A 16,883-nucleotide genomic window follows, 5' to 3' on the forward strand; every position below is an offset into this window, starting at 1 on the left:
GCGAGAGCATATCACCGAGAGTAGCGCATTTGCATAGCATAGGATGTGGTAGATGCATAGACTGCATGGACGAGTAGAGAGTTGGAGTCGAGCGGAGGCAGATTACAAGTGCCACTGGCCACGCACGACGCGCGTCATTGCAGTCGTCGCTCGCTGCTCGGGTTGAGCGGCACTTTTGATTGAAATCAATCTCGTTCCAGTTCCGTCTTGTTCTATTCCACTCATGCCTCCCTCGCGATCTCAAGACGCAATGAATGGTGAGCGACGATGCGGGATGTGCGCAAGCAACCTGTGCTCACTCCGACAGTGACAATCAAGCACAGCGGCAAGTCGTACCCCGTCGAGGTCGACGTCTCGGCGCCCGCGACGGCGTTCAAGGAGTCGATCTACAAGGTCACTGGCGTGCCTGTTGGTGGGTTGCGGGCGCCGAGCTCGGGCTGACGGCAGACCGCATGAAGGTCATGGTGAAGGGTATCCTCAAGGTGGGCGAGCTGCGCGGCGCGCCGGGCTAATCAGCAGGACGACGCCGACCTCTCCAAGCTGGGTCTCAAGGCCGTGAGTGTGGTGTCGGGTTGATGTCGAACACCACTGACACTCCCCAGGGCCAGGCCATCACCGTCATCGGCACCGCCGGTCCGCTGCCCGAAGCCCCGACGCAGCAGGTTGTCTTCTGTACGTGCCCTGCCCGACGGCGCTGACCCGCAGTGGAGGACATGGACGACTCGGAGCTCGCCCAGAGGGTGGGTCGCCGCTGCTGTGCGCGCTGACCCAACAGGCAGGCATCCCCCCCGGCCTCGAGAACCTCGGCAACACGTGCTACCTCAACTCGACGCTGCAGGCGCTGCGCACCGTCCCCGAGCTGCAGGGCGCGCTGGAGACGGCCTCGTCGAGCAACAGCGCCGAGGGACGCCTCACGACGTCGCTCAAGAACCTGTACACTGGCATGTCCAAGACGACAGACGCCGTCAGCCCTTTCGCGCTCGTCACCAACCTGCGCACGCTTGCGCCCCAGTTTGCCGAGCAGGACCAGCGCGGCATGTACTCGCAGCAGGGTGGGTGAATACCGGTGTTCGAGCTAACCCACCAGACGCCGACGAGGCCTGGACGCAGCTCATCTCGGCGCTCCGCGCGTCGCTGCCCAGCCAGGGCGGCCGCGGCACCTTTGTCGACGACTTTATGTCCATCACGCTGACCAAGACGTGGGTTAGCAGCGGCGGAGGTCGACTAACCCGCCAGGTTGTCATCGCCCGAGGCGCCTGAAGAGCCCCCGTCCGTCTCGACCGAGCACGTCCTCAAGCTCGAGTGCAACATCACCATCGAGACCAACTTTTTGCTCTCGGGTATCCTCGACGTGAGCAGGGGGCCTGGGCGACACTGACGCCGCAGGGCTTGACCGAGAAGATTGAGAAGAACAGCCCGTCGCTCGGCCGCACGGCCGTGTACGACTCCAAGTCGCGGTTGTCACGCCTGCCTCAGTACCTCGCCGTGCACCTCGTCCGCTTCTACTGGCGACGCGATATCCAGTGAGCTGATCCGCCGGTGCACAAGCTGACAGACCAGGAAGAAGGCAAAGATCATGCGCAAGGTCAAGTTCCCTCTGCAGCTCAACGCGCTCGAAATCTCGACCGACGAGCTGAGCAAGCAGCTGCAGCCCATCAACACTGCGGCCAACAACATTCTCAAGACGCGCGACGACCGCGCAAAGATTGCCAAGCGCGCAAAGGGCAAGGGCGCGGCGGCCGAGGAGGTGACCGAGGAGCAGCACCGCGAGAAGGAGCACAAGGAGATTGAGGAGCTCGTGTCGGCTGCGGGTATCACGGAGCAGGGTGTCAACACGACGGGCATGTACGAGCTGTGCGGTGAGTGGAGCCGGGTGAAAGGTGTAGCCGCTCACACCCCAGCCATGGTCACGCACAAGGGCGCGTCTGCCGAGTCGGGCCACTACATTGGCTGGACGCGCAAGGACGACGGCGAGATTGCCGCGTCGGGCGAGGAGCAGTGGTACAAGTTTGACGACGACAAGGTGTCGGTTGTCGGCGCCGACAAGATCCTGACGCTCGACGGCGGCGGCGAGGACTCGGTTGCGTACATTCTGCTGTACCGCGCCATCAACTTTTAGAAGCAGCATATAGTGGAGCCGATGTGACGGAGTGGGTGTGACTGGTGTGGTGCGGGTATGTGATGCATGGTACAACAGGGCGGCGGGATATGGCGAGGGGGTTGCAGCTGGGCGGGGTCGCACCGTGGCTACGCCTTCTCGACCTCGCGCTCGAGGACGGCCTCGATCTCGCGCACGACGGCCTCGCGGACCGAGTCGGACACCATGCCTGGGGGTGGTTAGTGGGGGACATGGTGGGCGGGGACGGCGGCGAGCGGGGAGGGGGAGGCGGCGGCGACGGCGACGGGGGAGCAATCGCCGCCGACAGCAGGAGGAGCCGCAGCAGGAGAAGGAGCAGGAGCCAGAGGCCAGGTCCACGAGCAACCGCGCCAGGAACAAGCGCCAGCGACAGCGGCCCGACGGGTCCGTGCCAGCCGCTCGCGCGGGCATGCAACCGCCGTTCGCGCCATCACCGCCCGTGTGTCCCGAAGGACGGAGTGGGGTCTGCCGCCCGCTCTCCGCCGCAACCACAGCGCTCGCCTGCACGGCTCAGAGGAAACAGGCTCGCTCGCTGCTCGCCCGAGGAAACAAACTGGCTCGCCCGCTGCGCCCGCTCGCAAAGACAGACGCGCTCGCTGCGCTCCCTCGCGCAAAGACATACCCTTCGCAGCCGGCGCGACCTCGGCCACAAGCTTGCCGAGGCTCGGCGCGCCGGCCTTGCGCGCCTTTTCTGCACGTCAGCACACCCCAGCCGCACAGCGCACCCTTAGCAAGGTCCTTGACGTCGTCGTCGAAGCCGCTCTCCTCGAGCTGGGTGCGCAGGAGGCGCGATATCCTGCCGTTAGTCCTGTCATCGGGGAGGGGGGGCGCACCGCTCCCAGTCGCCTGTTTCGAGGAGGCGCTTGCGGATCGCGTCGAGGAGCGCCGCGTCGGACATTGTTGTGTGGTGGTGGATTGGGAGATGGACGATTGAGAGATTGAGCTGGTCGATCACGCCGCGGCCTCCACTTTGGTTTCGGTGCTAGATTGGCGAGTGGCGGCGGTTCGTTGTCGACTCTGCCCCCTGCCACCACCACACTCCACCTCGCATGCACGCCGTACGCCGCACGCCGCACGCCGCACGCCGCTGCGCAGACGACACTAACACGGCCAATGTTGCATGTACAATCGGCATATGGATGCAAACTAAACTGCTCGACACTCTCTCGCGACTCGGCCCCCGTCGCTCGCTGCGCTCGCGACTCCAGCGCCCGTCGCCGCTCGCTCCGCTCGCTGCGCGGCTACATCTTCGAAAACATGAGCCCAATCACCACGTACACCAGCGTCAACGGCGGCGTCAACACCGCATAGCTCCACGAAATCGTCTTTGAAATGAGCCGCTCAAACGCATCGCCAGACGCCGCCTGCGTGATCTGCGCCAGCGTGAGGGCCGGCGGCGACGACACGAGCAACACGGCACACAGAATAAACACCGGGTCCTCGGCCGCCTGGAACAGGTCGTACCGCGCCATGAGCGCGATAAACGGCAGGAAGATGAGCGGCACCACAATCATCCGGCTCACGCAGGCCACAAACACCGTCTTGTTCTCGCCAGGGTACGACGGCCCGCGCGTCGCCTCGCTGCCGCCGCCAGCGAGCTTGTGGATCTTGCCCTCAATGTACCCGCGGATAGACTTGGGGCGCTCCTCCGTATCGAGCGCAATCGGCTGCGGCGGCGTGTAGAAGAAGGCGCCGAGCACAACAAGCGTCACGGGGATCGAGCACTGGCCGGCGCTCTTGACGGCCTGCACAAACGGCTTGATGCCGCCCAGCCACGCCTGGAACGACGGGATGAGCGCAATGCCGATTGAAATGAGCGCAGACCACATCGGCACCGTCATGAAGCTGTTGAACGTGTTCCAGCCCGACACGATCGACGACTTGATGCGGTCGCGGAACACCTGCCACGGCGTGCCAACCGTCGTCGGCGACCGGCGGCGGCGGAGCGACGGGAGCTCGGCGCCTCCCCACTCGTCCTCCGACTCGGCCTCGGCCTCGCTCGCGCTGCTGTCCTCGGCCAGGTCCTGCAGAGGATGCCTGCTGCGCGGCTGCTCGGGGAGGCCCCAGAACTCGCGACCAGAGTCGGTGCGCGAGCGCGCTCTGCGCGTGCTGTTGTTGGATCCTCGGCGCTGGACAATGCCGCGGCCACGGAGCGAGCCAGGCTGCGCGGCCGGGTCGTGCATCGAGATCGGAGACCCGGTCAACGGGAGCGATGGCGACGGCGAGCGGACGCCCACGCCGTGGGGGCTGAGCGCGCGGGGGCGGAAGGTCTGCGCGGGCACCGACGCCGCCGACGTCGGCCTCTTTGGTGACCCCGCGACGAACGGGTCGGGCCTGGTGATGGGCTCGGGCGACAGAACCTCTTGCGCGTCGATAATCTGCGACACGGCAGAGTAGCCGTTGGGTTCGGCGGTAATTCTTGAGAAAACGGACGCATGGATGGCGTCGGCCGGCTGGGCCGCCGAGAGATCAACGACGGCGTCTGGCTTGATCTCCTCTTCCTCGTCGTCCGCCCGCGACAGCAGCGCGACGCCCCAAGACCAACGGAGCTGTCTCATCAGCAACTGCCCACGCCCACGCGCCCTGACCACGCACCATCATGCCGAGCGTCGAGTACAGCACCATGTAGGTGAGGGCACGGCCGAGCATCGTGTCCTTGGTATCGTCGGCACCCCACTTTAGGCCTGGGACTTCGACCACGAGGGACTGACGTCAGCGCGGCGTCGCAAGCGGCGGCGGCCTACCTGAACGAGCGCGATCGGGAGCGAGTTGCTGTGTTGTGAGCGGCGCTCATTGCGCTCATCCCTACCTGTTCTGGAACATTGCTGCGCAGATGGCAAACGCGCTGGAGGGTTAGCCGCCGGCCGTGTCTCAAAAACTCACGTTTGCGACCGTTTGAGCTTGAACAGCTTGGAGAGGAACCATGCCACGCCGGCCGAGGCACCGGTGATGAGGACAAAGCTGGTGGCGTCAGCGAGTGCGTCGGCGTCGTCTGCCGTCGTCACACGACTCACCCCAGTGGGATAATCCACATCTCCTTGAGCTTTGACGGCGTGAGGGAAAACGCCACCTGCCGCCGCCGCGTTAGCCTCGGCGTGCCGCCAACCTCCCAATTGCGTGCTGGGTGGCGAGCGCCGCCGTACGCACCTTTGAGAAGAGGAGCGCAGGGGTGAAGAGGGACACATTGATCACGTTGAGCTTGCGCTGTGTCGCCTTATCGGTCACGCCAGTGGAGGCGAGGACGTAGCCTGCGAGACATAGTAGGAAGACTTCGGTGATGGACTGGTGGTTGTGTCAGTGGGCGGCGGTGACGGCGGCAGGCGGCGGATGTAGCGTCCGCCGCTCTCGGCATGGTCTCACATTGAAGACTGTGAGGAGTAGTGTTTTGACTGTGGTGGTGTGAGCGAGCGTCCGTCGATACATCGTCGCAATGGCCGCTGGCCGCTGGGGCATGTCGTTGCGTGCGCCGTAGCGGCGAGCAGGAGCAGCAGGAGCAGCACCACCGAGCCGCTCTCACGCGTCTCGCGTCTCGGGTCGGAAGACCCAGCCCCGCTCCAACCGTCGCAATCTTTCAACTCACTTGGCAAGGCGGCCGCCCCCAGAACCATGCTGCTGTTGAAGCGCTTGTCGGTGTGTCGTCGTGTCGAGCAGGCAGGTCAAGTGTGTACTGTACACGAGTGTTTTGGAGAGTTGCAACGGCAAGCGACACACAAGAAAACCACAGACGCACGTTCTCAGTCAGACAGCGGTGTCACAGGATGCGGCGCCATGCTGCCAGCCAGGGCACCAGGGGCCAAACACCCCAATGGCGTCACCGTCAGATGCGCTCATGCTGCACTCTCACCGCTCCCGGCGGCACAACAGACTACAACCTAGGCTAAAAGCAGCGTGTTTTCGCTTGCAGCTGCCCCTTGGCAAACTCTGACAATGCAATACTACAACAGGCTTCTATGTACATAGCATACACGTCGTCTAGTCCTCTCGGATAGCCTCGGCCACAAGGCCCTTTGCCAACGACTCCACCTCCTCCACATCCTTGAAAACGACAAGGGGGATACTGACAGGCAGCTCGGCCTCTGCTCGCGCAAGCCTCGTCTCCCAGTCGGCAGCCTGCCGCAGGATTTTCTGCTGGGCGTAGGTTAATAGCTCCAGTTCCTCGACGGTCTTGTGAATCTCTTCGGCCGTCACTTGCGAGCCCTGAGTCGTCGGCGTAGACGCGCCGCTGGGCGTGGCAGAGCGCTCAGCCGCAACGCTCCGTTCCACCTCGGACGCCGCGTCGCTCAAGTTGAGCTGGGACATTCTAGGCGTAGAGTCATAGACTCCGTTCTTGACAAAGTCACCAACGCGACCACTGGTGACGTCACGGATGAAGATGGCCGTCACTTGGTCGGGTCGTTCACGCGCTAGCGAGGTGTAGACTTCGAGATCTTGCTCGCCGGAATCGCCAATCATGATAAACTTGCTGTCTCTGAACTCGTCCATGATCTCGACGATGCCGGGGCGCTTGCGCTGGCCAGCGGGCTCAAACAGGCTGGTGACGATGGACCGCCCGCCGTAGTACTTGAGCTTGAGCGAGTAGTAGGTCGGGAACGTGTGCAGCTGGAAAAACTCTGTGATGACGGGGAAGAGCTCGAACGGCGAGTTGGACTGGGACGTGAGCGCTGTGAATGCGTGTGTGTGCTGCTTACCACAAAGTGGATGCCAGACGCTCCGACGGAGATGAGCTCCTCGTACAGCGTGTTGATGCCAGGAACACAAATGTCTTCGAGCTTGCGACAGAACACATTCCTGCAATACGTTAATCGATTTCCCATATCGGACGACCCACCTGAATACCTCACGGGCCCCACTGAGAATATCGCTGTGCTTGACCGTGTCATCCTGTGAAGTGTTAGCTCACTTGCCGAGACACTGCCACGCACAATGTCAGAGATGATCCGAATACCACCCGGACGTGAGATGCGCAAGACTGCAGTGGCCTCTACGGCGCTTGTTCCGAGTCCGAGCACACCGGCGCTGGCATCACCAGCCGAGGGCACGGCCGGAGTCCCGGGCGTGGCCCCACGGGCTGATCTGGGCGCGTATGGCAGGTGGCCACCAGGGATGACGTCTGCGGGCTGAGTGTCCGGCGCCGATGGCAGCTTTGCAGCGACATCATCCGACAGAAGCTCGGCTCGAATGACGAGTCCCCAGTCGGCGAGGTGGTGTGTCGACTCGTCGAAGGCCATGGGCACCGATTGCGTATGGGAAGCGATACGCTCCCAGGGGATGGTGAAGTGGTGGGCAAAGTGGCCCTGGGCGTTGGTCGTAAACGTCGTGCGCAGCAGTGGTTCTTGGGCAAACAGCTCGGCGTCGGGCGTGGGCGGCGGCTTGCCCGGCTCGAGGGGGACCGTGTAGATGGCCAGGGCGATCCGGCGGAAGGCAAGAACGCTGGACCAGAAGGGACGCAGGCGCGAGTCCATGTACTCGTGCGCAAGCGTCAGCACAGACGGGTCCTGGAACACGATGTCCGTCTGCGTCAGAGTGCGACCCGGCGGTGTCGCGGTTTGGACCGACTGGCCGGTCGAGGATCTCTGCGGTGCCGCAGGTGGAGGGACCGCGGGTGGAGGGACCGCCTCATCGCCAAAGTCGATCAACGGCGACTCCTTGTCTGGCGACGACGACAGCTTGCTGGCAATAACTGGCGCCTCGGCGATGTCGAGCGGCACCGCAGGCAGTGCAGCGAAGCCTGTGGCCGTCAGCACCCAGCACACCGCATGACGCACGTTTCGCAATGCCCATGAGGGCACGTTGCGTGCGCGAAGCGCTCTGCGGGTCTCTCACAAAGGTGCAGTACCCGACTGTCGAGACGCTAAGGTCGAATGCTGGGGGGGTTAGCACGTTGTCAGCCCGCTCTCCAACCTTTGGGATCATCCTTGCGGGGCTTCTTGGCCGCCCAGCCTGGAAGCACATGGATAGTCTCCTTGCCGGCGATGGAAGCACGTTTGCCATCTCTCCAGTCTCTCGCCCAGTCCTCCCACGCTGCGCGGCGCTCTCCCGACGTCTGTGCCGAGGCGACGGCCGCGACAGTGCTCGCTGTGCTCGCGACGTACGTGCCGGCGGAGAAGAAGGCCGACTTGGCTTTGGACGCGAAGGTCGACGTCGAGCCGAGGTACGATGACAGGCCGGAGCCGGACGGGAGGCCGGGGCGGCGCGAGGCCGTGTCGAGCGGTGGCGCGGCGGATCTGGGCGCGGGCGTGACGCGTCTCGGCGCGGGGGGTGGGGATGGTCTGCCCGCCGGATGTGGTGACGCGAACGACGAGCCTGATGGCGTGTGCCGAGGTGGACGGGGTGGTCTACCTGGCGGCATGTCTGACATTGGCGAGGAGAAGAGGGAGCGGGCGGGGGAGGGTGGGGCCGGGCTTATAGGGGAAGGCGGTGGGGGGTAGTAGTGGTGCTTGCTAGCTGTTTGGTTGGCTCTGCTGTATCGACTGTTGTAAACACGTTTGTCGAGCTTGGAGGGATGCAATGCACGAGTCGGTTCGACCTCCACCGCCTTGTCGACCGCCGACGCGCGACGCCGTGGCGCGTGGCGCATGACGCACAGATGTGGCATTTAGGCTTGTGCCACAGCAGGCGCATTACCCAATTGGAGGCCTATTCAACGCGCGCCTTTTTGCATCTTCCCCGTCAGCCCCTGTTCGACACGACGCGCGCCGCTCACGATCACAGGTTTGCTGGAGCACGCACTGGATCCCTCGCTGGATCACCGGGAGGCAAAGTGTTCCTGGGGTCGAGGCTCCAACGCGCTCCTGGGGCTCGCCTGGGCTCGCCTCCTCAGGTTGCCACGCACGACCGCCCTCCGCACACCCGCGCGCTCCCTATGTCGATTAACCAGCCCCCGAACGCGCCAAAAACCTAGCTGGGGGAGGGTAAGTTGCATCAACGACAGGGTGGAGCGGCCGGCGTGTGCACGCGGGGGCGGGTGGCGAGCCGCCACGGCCAATGGGGCTCGGCTTAACGTTCTGATCATTGAAGGCACGGGGGATCGAATCGACGCGGCGGGGGGCAGCGCGGCGCTGCGCGGGCTGGCGCGAGTTGATGAGGTCAAGGCCCGGTAGCGACGACGCGTGCAGCGAGGCATGCAACGAGGGTAAGGGAGCGCCGCGGCGAGGGCGGGGGCGCCGACTGACCGACCGACCGACGTGGGTCTGGCCATTACCTGTTTTTCCCTTGAAGACTAGAGTGAACAAGGCCTGATTTTAGTCTCTCTGGGCTCGGAGAGAGTGCGCGGGAATGGCCGAGTTTGGGTCTCAGTCCCCGGCATCTCCTTGCGTGCCAGACGAGATTGCACCGTTTCCCTTGATGGATTAGGGCCGTCGTCGCTCCGAGGGGCTACGGGCCAGGGGGGGAGAGAGCGACCAACGACGCGGGAGCGCGCACAAAGTGACGTTTTTACGCAACCTCGGCTGGGGTGCGGCAAGCAAGACAGACGAGTTTCAGGCCTGTCAGGGATCTGAAGCGCTGCTGCCCCGCCCGTGTCAGTTGTTCAGCCTGGGCCTCGGTCCCTTGCTCATTTATTTGTATTGCTGCTTGATGCCTGCTGCCTGGTACCCGGCCATGTCATTCGCGGCGCGCGGCGCGTCCGCTCTCGGGGGCAACTTGCTTGTTGTGCACTGGCCAAGGGAGGGAGAGGGAGACGAGGGAGCGCCGCGGCGCCGCCGCCGCAGCCGTAGATGTGCGCATAACCTGGGAGAAGTGGGGAGTGCACCAAGAGGCAATCGGGAAGGAGGCAGCACCCACACTCTCACACCACGCGCCGCGTCTGTCGTCTGTCGGCCGAGGCCGGTCACATCCCAAAAGTTGCCTTGCTGGGATAAAAGTAGGAAACGGGGGGCAGTAAGCTTCCACTGGAGTGAGAGCTGCGACTTTGGGGCCAAGCCCACAGTCTTGGAGTGAGTAACAATCACGGTAGTGGCGCGGGTCGTCGTCGTCACCGGTCGTCTTAATGGAATGCAACCCCAATAGTAGATGAGCAATTGTGTCACACTTGCAGCAGCCAAAAGTGTCGCGGGCGTCCCTCTGCCTCGTCCTCCCTCCTCATCCCCCTCCCCGTGGTGATGGGTGGGTCACCCGTCGCCCGGGTGCATGGGCGCGTGGACGGATAGCGCCTTGATGAGACACTCTTTCGGTCTAGTAGCTTGCAACTCTAGGAGATGCTAGTGGGCAGAAAGGGTCACAGTCAAGCCAAGCTCTAACACGGCACGCATCAAAACCGGAAAGAAGTGTGAGAGGGGAGGGTCGACCGGGAAGGGGGGGAGTTTAAGGGACAAGGGTGGCTCCGTTGCCAGTGCCCCTGTATTCGCGTCTTGCGGGATCACCCAGCACCCAGGCTCCGGGCTCGCCCTTTTGTTCCTCCTGTCTCTCGCTGCCTTCCCTCCCCTCTGGCCCTCTACCAGGTGGCATGCCTTAACGCGCGCGCGCCCCGCAGTGCCACGGCCCGCCCGCCCGTCCGCCCACTCCCCCTCCCCCCCGTCTGCGCCCATCTGCCCGTCCACGCCTCCTGCCTGCTCATCCGCTCACACCGACGGGGAAAGAAGGGTTTGGTTTCAGCACATTCTCGTTCTCCTCTCTCGTCGTTGCCAGTCTCGTCTCGTCTCGTCTCCTCTGTTCAACCCGGCAAACGCGACGACAGACGGCCCTCCCTCGCCTCGTCAATACCCCCCTCACCCGCACGCGCGCCGCAGTCGTTGGTCGGTTCCTGCCCATCACAACCACGTCAAACGACGGCGCGTACTTGGCCCCCCCCCCCCCGCCCCCCCTCCCCCCCTCCCTCCCTTTCGCCCCACCTTCAAACGTCCGTCCGTCTCAAAACCAAGTTGAAACACCTTACGGGCCCTTGCGACCTTTCCACCCACACAATCTCTCCATCAACGATCTTGACGACTACAACTCCATACCCCGCTCGGCTCGATACAAGGCTCGACGACGCTGCTTGCGACGCATCAACAGTTTCGACGAGGCCAACTCGTACCTCGATCCCCAGACGACCTCCCGAACGCGCGAGACTTGACACTCCCCCCCTTCCTCCCTCCTACCCGCTCGCCCGCTCGCTCTCGCTCGCACACGCACTCATCAGCACCGCACACACACACATACACCCACACACCATCACCGCGCACCCCTCCGACGTTTCTTCAACCCCTTCTCCGAGGCCCCTTGCATCACCGGCCAGCAGCAGCACTAGACCGTCTGCGACACTTGCTCCTCTCGCTCGTGCACCATAGCCGTGACACTCGCCCCCATTGTCAACGTAGCGGGCATTGGCCCCAGCATGCTTGGAGGACCCACCGAAGTAGAAGTATACCACGCCCCTTACAAAGAGTGAGTCGAGACCACCCTCCCCACGCGCCTTTGCTCGTACATCCCTCTGCGCAAGTGACACACACCTACGCGCGCGCGCGCACGTACACATACCTGCCCAGGCCATCACCTACTCATCACTCACTCGTCATGCCGGGCGCTAACCGTTACTCAGGGGACCTGGGATGGAGGAAGCGATCCTTTACCCTCTGCCACCGCCGGCAGATGTCGTCCCGCGCCGCTTGACGGATGCGGAGACTGCCCGTGTTGATCTTCTGTGCCGTCTACTTTTCGTGAGCAGCCCGACATCTATTGTTGTTTCACGAGTCTGACTCAAACCCCCCCGCAGTTCCTCGCCACAGCGCCCACAAAGTGGTCATCGTTGCCCCAGAGCGTACGTCCCGGCATGGGCCCCGACATGTCACCCTCCCCACCTCGCTGACGGTTCTCACAGCACCTCCCCGACCTGTCCAAGTTTCGTCTTCCCAACGGCGAAGATGTCGCATGCGTTCTTTGGAATGGCCTCTACCACATCACTGGAACGGACATTGGTGCGCACCCTTGCCTTGCGGCGCGTTGAACCGTGTCTGACGTTTCAAGTCCGTGCACTCCTCTTCCGCTTTGAGGCGTTTGGCCGTCCTGTCAAGCACACAAAGAAGTGGGAGGAGGGCGTCTTCTCCGACTTGCGCAACCTGAAGCCTGGCGTCGATGCCTGCCTCGAGGAGCCCAAGTAGGTCTTTCATTCCAATGACGCGTGAGAGTGTTGCTAAACGCGCCACTACCAGGTCGGCCTTCCTCGACTTCCTCTTCCGCAACGGGTGCATCCGAACTCAGAAGAAGGTAATTTCCTAGATGCGAATCTGAAACCCATTGCTAACCCGCGCACAGCAAAAGGTGAATCTTGTCACGCGCGGCCATCTGAGACGCGTAATGTCGTCGACTAGTTCTGACCATTTCCCCAGGTGTTCTACTGGTTTAGTGTGCCTCACGACCGTCTCTTCCTCGACGCGCTTGAACGCGATTTGAAGCGTGAGAAGGCAGGCCAAGAGCCGACTTCAGTTGTGGTTGGCGAACCGGCGCGGAGCTTCAAGTGAGTATTCGTCGTCAAGTGAAACCGAAACCTGTAGAGGCGGTGCTAATGCCGCAAGATATGACCCGCGTCGCGGCCTGTACGAGCAGTTCATGGGCAGCAACCGCGGCATGGAAGCGGCAATTTTGGTGAGTAACCCCTGGTGTCTCTGTTCATGACCTAACTCTACACAGGATCAAGTGTACCCGCTCCAGGCACGGATGCCCGGCCAGATGGTGCCCCCAAACGTCGCAGCCGATGGGTCACGTCAGTCGAGCATTGACCCAAGCCTCTACGACCCGAGGCAAATGGAGCAGCAGCCAGGTAGCGAGACAATGTGGCAGCAACGTGTCGGTGCGGTCGCATCCGGCAGACCACCCAGCGTCCAAGAGTACCTTCCGCCGATGGCAGATCAATACACCCAGGGCCCAGGCGGCCTTCCCCAGTTTACGGTGACCATGTTTGAAGGGAGCTCGGCGTACAAGCGCAAGCGCGCTCGTTCGTCCAAGCGCTCGTCTCCATCAAAAACCGGTCCTACAGAGAGTGAAGATGAGGAGGCGAGCGAGCGTGATGAGAGCGCCATCTCCACCACTGCCGACGACGACAACACAAACAACAAAAAGTCACGCAAGGCTCCTCGGTCCACCTCGCGATCTTCTCCCTCAGCTCCCCCCGAGAGTGGCGCCAGTGCCAAGACGTCGACCCCCGCACACAACGCCAACGGCAACGGTGCCACCGACGAGAAGACATTCGTCTGTGTCTTCGAGTTCTGTCGGCGTCCCTTTAAGCGATTGGAGCATCTCAAGCGCCACATCCGTACCCACACTCAGGAGCGCCCGTTTGCGTGCAAGCTCTGCTCGCGCGCCTTTAGCAGGCAGGACAACCTCCTCCAGCACTTGAGGCTACATCGCAAGGACGACCCTCCTCGCGCAAACGATGTCGCAGAGGACCGTCTCAGCGCCCCGCCTTACGTCGGCCGCCGATGGCCGACACAGTCTCCAGCTCCCACCGAGGATATGGTCGCTCACGTTCCCGTTCCGTAAGCTTTTATCCACTGCACATGACGGCATAGCTGACACCATCAGACACAATGCCCAGTACGGAATGAGCAACTACGGTTCAGTGCCATACCGCTCGACGACTGTGCCCCCCGACTTCCTGTCCATGCCTCCGCCTGGCGCGGCCTGGTCGACGTCGGCGTCGGTGCCCCACCCATCCTTCTCCCCGGCGGCGCAGCCCATGCGCTTCCGCTCTGCGACCCCGCAGATGATGGCGCCGCCCGCCGCATACCCCTACGGCTCGATGCCACCTCCACCAGCACCCGGCATCCTCCCCGGCGGCGGAGTGCACTCTGTGCCACCTCCAGGCGCCGCGGGATACCCTGTCTACCCCGACGCCCAGGGCCACGAGTATGGCTTTGTCCCTGCTACGGCCCAGTGGGCGCCAGGCGTCGACGGCAGCGTCCACGGTGTAAGCCCTGGACCTCCGGGCGTCGAGGACGGAGACAAGAGCTTCGACTCGAACCCCGACGTTAGCGCTGGATGGCAGACCAGCTAGAAAGCTGCCACACCTCACTTTATTCACGAAACGATTACAAGCTCTCCAGACGCAGAGCGTCGAGACGGACCCTTTCATTGCTTGGTGATACCGACCTCCTTATTCCTTGTCTGGTCTTGTGCCATTCAACACCTAGATACCCCCATACCTTATCTAACGACCAATGCCAATCAGTAGTAACTTGTTCAAACCGCGCAGCAGCGAGTTGGCACTGCAATGTGTTGCATACATTTACGATAATTACCATCACGCCTAGTCGTCACGCCTGTCGCGCTCATCGTCGCGCTCGTCGGCAGCGGCGGGCTCCTTGTCGTCGACGGCGATGCGCTCAGCGTCGCCGTTGTTGCGGACCGGCGACGCCGAGGCGCGGTCGTCGCGGCGGTCCTCACGGTCCTCGCGGTCATCACCGCGGGCGTCGCCGTTGTCGCGGTCGTCGCGGCGGTCCTCACGAGGCTCGTCACGCTCGTCACGGTCATCGCGACCATCGCGGCGCTCGTAGTCGCGGTCGCGACGGTCGTCACGGTCGCGGTCACGGCGGGGCGAAGGCGAACGGCGGCGAGGAGGGGAGGCGCGACGGCGATCGTCACGGTCGCCACCACGGTCACCACCACGGTCGCCACCACGGTCGCCACCGCGGCCACCATCGCGCCTGAAGCTGCAACAGAGTCAGTTTGCGACGCACGTCAACTCCACTCTAAACCTACTCCTCGTGCCTCCAAGCAGCGCTAGGAGGGCGCTTGGCCCACTGAACAGTGATGCGGCGACCGTCAATGGAGCGGCCGTGCCTACTGGGTCAGCGCAATGAACACGGACGGCCCTTGTCTAGAAAAGCACGTACATGTCATAGTAAGCGTCCTCGGCGTCATCCTCGCGGCGGAACTCGACAAAGGCGAAGGCTGGGATCGGGGTGGCGGGTGAGCATACGTTACATACATGGATGGGGAGTCCTCGAGTGGGTCGATCGGCAGTTGCGGAGCGAGGTGTGGGGTGATCTCGAGCTCGCTCGCATGGCGTCGGCTCGACTCGCGGTTCGCTCGCACTCGCTCTTCACTCTTCTCGTCTTCACCGGTCCATCATGTGTGTGGCGGGCCGGCCGCCGGCTTCGCCTCGGGGATCCCACGCTGGGAAGAACGCCCTCGCATCGGTTGTCCGCGCGGCGTAGATTTCGCAACGTACTCGCCATCGTGCTCCAGGCCTCGCGCGATGGAGCGGCGGGTTGGGCGACACGGATGGATGTTGGATCGAGTCGACGTCGAGCTCGCACTCGACCTAGCCGTCGCACTCGTTCCGCGCTGAGCGGAAAGAAAAGAATGAATGTATGAGGGTGGGGCTTTTTACAGGGAGAATGCAGGGAGCGGGGACACTGGTGAAGCTGTGGCGACAATAGCCATGGGTGAAGATGTGTGTGGTGGTGGGGAGGAAGGTATTGTGTTGAGGAAACACGGATCATGGGAGCCAGACTTACGCGTGGAGCTCGACGTCTTGAGAGCAGGGATGTCGCAGCGAACAAGACGGCCGTAGCGCTCAAACTCGTAGGCGAGGTCGCGAGCGCGAAGGTTGGGGCTGAAGCCGGTGACGTAGAGAACACTGTTGAGGACGAGTGGGGGGGCGAGTGGGGTCGCGTGGTCAGTCAAAAGCCGGCGGCGCGGGGAGGGGGCAGGAGGGAGGTAAATGACTTACGTCCTGTTCTGTGAACTGTTAGCTCTGTGCTCCTTTCAATCTCGGGGTGCTCGCAGTGCTCACCATTTTGAGAAGACTTGTGTTGTGGATGAGATGGGTGCAAAGTGGAAAGTCGAATGTTGGATCCAAGGTTGCCGCCGCATTTGGGTGGGTGGGCTTCTGACCGACTGGAACCAAAGGTGATTGCGGCGGCGGCGGCGGCGGTCAGGTGGAGAAAATGGGGGGATCGTTTAGGTGAGGGTGAGGCTGGCGGAAGTAAATTGACATGAAGCAGTTTCAGGCTCAGGGTGTGGGAACGACAGAGATCGGCAAACACGCAGATACACATGGTCAATACATTGAGCCCCTCTAACCGTGGTAACTTGGCAAGGAATGGTGGGGGAGGGGGATCGACAGTGAGAGAGAGAGAGAGAGAGGGCAGCAGGACATGAGTCCAAAAGACGAGACAAGAGTTTGTAACAACAAGGCGAGGGAAGAGACGGGATGGTGGCTTGATGCACCCACGGCCCACATGCACACAGGAGAGGGATCGTCCAACCGAGAAGATGCTCTGCGCCATTAGGCTTTGCATTTGCATCGACACAACAAGGGGGGAAAGGGGTTATAGTATTGGATTAGGGTGAGACTAATGTGAACTGCGGCAGGCAAGAAAAAAGTTGTGCGGGCAGGTGGGGAGGGAAGATTGGGCACAGCATCCGGGCAACGGCTGGCGGGTTGGCTGGCCGGCGGGCGTGCGGGCGGCGTGCGGGCGATGGTCAGCACAGGGTGGGTGGGTGAGAGTGCACGTCGTCAGTCCTGGCTGGCTGGCTCCGGCTGGCTGGTCGTTGCCACTTTCCCCCCTGGCCTTTGGCCTGTCTGCCTGGGCAATTGGGACCTGTTTTGTGTGCCCTGAGCCAGCATTCCAAGCGTGCACTACCAAAGATGTAACAGGTCTGCAACAACGCAGCGAGCGAGCGTCGCACTGGCACTGCATGCCTCCAACAACATACTACACACACTCTACACCTCTTCCTCTTCCTTGACCACCCAAACCTCATTCGTTTTCTTCTTCGTAAACTCCTTCTCCCACCCCTCTAGGCCGTCCTGCTTGCATTGGGC

General features: G+C 62.7%; 6 protein-coding genes across 6 annotated transcripts; 2 read left to right on the forward strand and 4 right to left on the reverse strand.

The window, feature by feature from the left end:
- Nucleotides 1-250: 250 nt before the first annotated feature.
- On the forward strand, nucleotides 251-2,119 carry UBP6 (deubiquitinating enzyme; the record flags this gene model as incomplete). The annotated part of the gene is made up of 12 exons (XM_069353747.1): nucleotides 251-257; nucleotides 308-412; nucleotides 448-482; nucleotides 520-555; nucleotides 603-672; nucleotides 706-740; nucleotides 776-1,052; nucleotides 1,088-1,199; nucleotides 1,237-1,351; nucleotides 1,387-1,523; nucleotides 1,561-1,859; nucleotides 1,902-2,119. 12 exons carry the CDS (start codon nucleotides 251-253, stop codon nucleotides 2,117-2,119), a joined length of 1,446 nt encoding a protein of 481 aa, XP_069208389.1.
- Nucleotides 2,120-2,247: 128 nt separating this feature from the next.
- On the reverse strand, nucleotides 2,248-3,035 carry SUS1 (SAGA histone acetylase and TREX-2 complexes component; the record flags this gene model as incomplete). The annotated part of the gene is made up of 4 exons (XM_069353748.1): nucleotides 2,248-2,327; nucleotides 2,760-2,828; nucleotides 2,863-2,933; nucleotides 2,971-3,035. The coding sequence occupies 4 exons, from the start codon at nucleotides 3,033-3,035 to the stop codon at nucleotides 2,248-2,250; spliced, it is 285 nt and encodes a 94-aa protein (XP_069208390.1).
- A 343-nt stretch (nucleotides 3,036-3,378) lies between these two features.
- On the reverse strand, nucleotides 3,379-5,745 carry Q8F55_005259 (uncharacterized protein; the record flags this gene model as incomplete). Its single annotated transcript, XM_069353749.1, has 9 exons — nucleotides 3,379-4,686; nucleotides 4,733-4,843; nucleotides 4,882-4,909; nucleotides 4,947-4,982; nucleotides 5,021-5,098; nucleotides 5,152-5,207; nucleotides 5,285-5,419; nucleotides 5,498-5,526; nucleotides 5,718-5,745. The coding sequence occupies 9 exons, from the start codon at nucleotides 5,743-5,745 to the stop codon at nucleotides 3,379-3,381; spliced, it is 1,809 nt and encodes a 602-aa protein (XP_069208391.1).
- A 364-nt stretch (nucleotides 5,746-6,109) lies between these two features.
- Q8F55_005260 (uncharacterized protein) lies at nucleotides 6,110-8,495 on the reverse strand (the record flags this gene model as incomplete). The annotated part of the gene is made up of 6 exons (XM_069353750.1): nucleotides 6,110-6,784; nucleotides 6,826-6,925; nucleotides 6,966-7,018; nucleotides 7,060-7,865; nucleotides 7,903-8,001; nucleotides 8,039-8,495. 6 exons carry the CDS (start codon nucleotides 8,493-8,495, stop codon nucleotides 6,110-6,112), a joined length of 2,190 nt encoding a protein of 729 aa, XP_069208392.1.
- Nucleotides 8,496-11,450: 2,955 nt separating this feature from the next.
- Nucleotides 11,451-14,105, forward strand: Q8F55_005261 (uncharacterized protein; the record flags this gene model as incomplete). The annotated part of the gene is made up of 10 exons (XM_069353751.1): nucleotides 11,451-11,500; nucleotides 11,655-11,772; nucleotides 11,829-11,873; nucleotides 11,934-12,030; nucleotides 12,080-12,209; nucleotides 12,265-12,319; nucleotides 12,442-12,569; nucleotides 12,628-12,697; nucleotides 12,743-13,587; nucleotides 13,634-14,105. The coding sequence occupies 10 exons, from the start codon at nucleotides 11,451-11,453 to the stop codon at nucleotides 14,103-14,105; spliced, it is 2,010 nt and encodes a 669-aa protein (XP_069208393.1).
- A 252-nt stretch (nucleotides 14,106-14,357) lies between these two features.
- Nucleotides 14,358-15,928, reverse strand: Q8F55_005262 (uncharacterized protein; the record flags this gene model as incomplete). The annotated part of the gene is made up of 5 exons (XM_069353752.1): nucleotides 14,358-14,760; nucleotides 14,810-14,890; nucleotides 14,944-15,001; nucleotides 15,571-15,692; nucleotides 15,849-15,928. The coding sequence occupies 5 exons, from the start codon at nucleotides 15,926-15,928 to the stop codon at nucleotides 14,358-14,360; spliced, it is 744 nt and encodes a 247-aa protein (XP_069208394.1).
- Nucleotides 15,929-16,883: the final 955 nt, after the last annotated feature.

Source organism: Vanrija albida (genome assembly GCF_041260175.1).
Source record: "Vanrija albida strain AlHP1 chromosome Unknown contig_4, whole genome shotgun sequence".
NCBI classification, from domain to species: Eukaryota; Fungi; Basidiomycota; class Tremellomycetes; order Trichosporonales; family Trichosporonaceae; genus Vanrija; species Vanrija albida.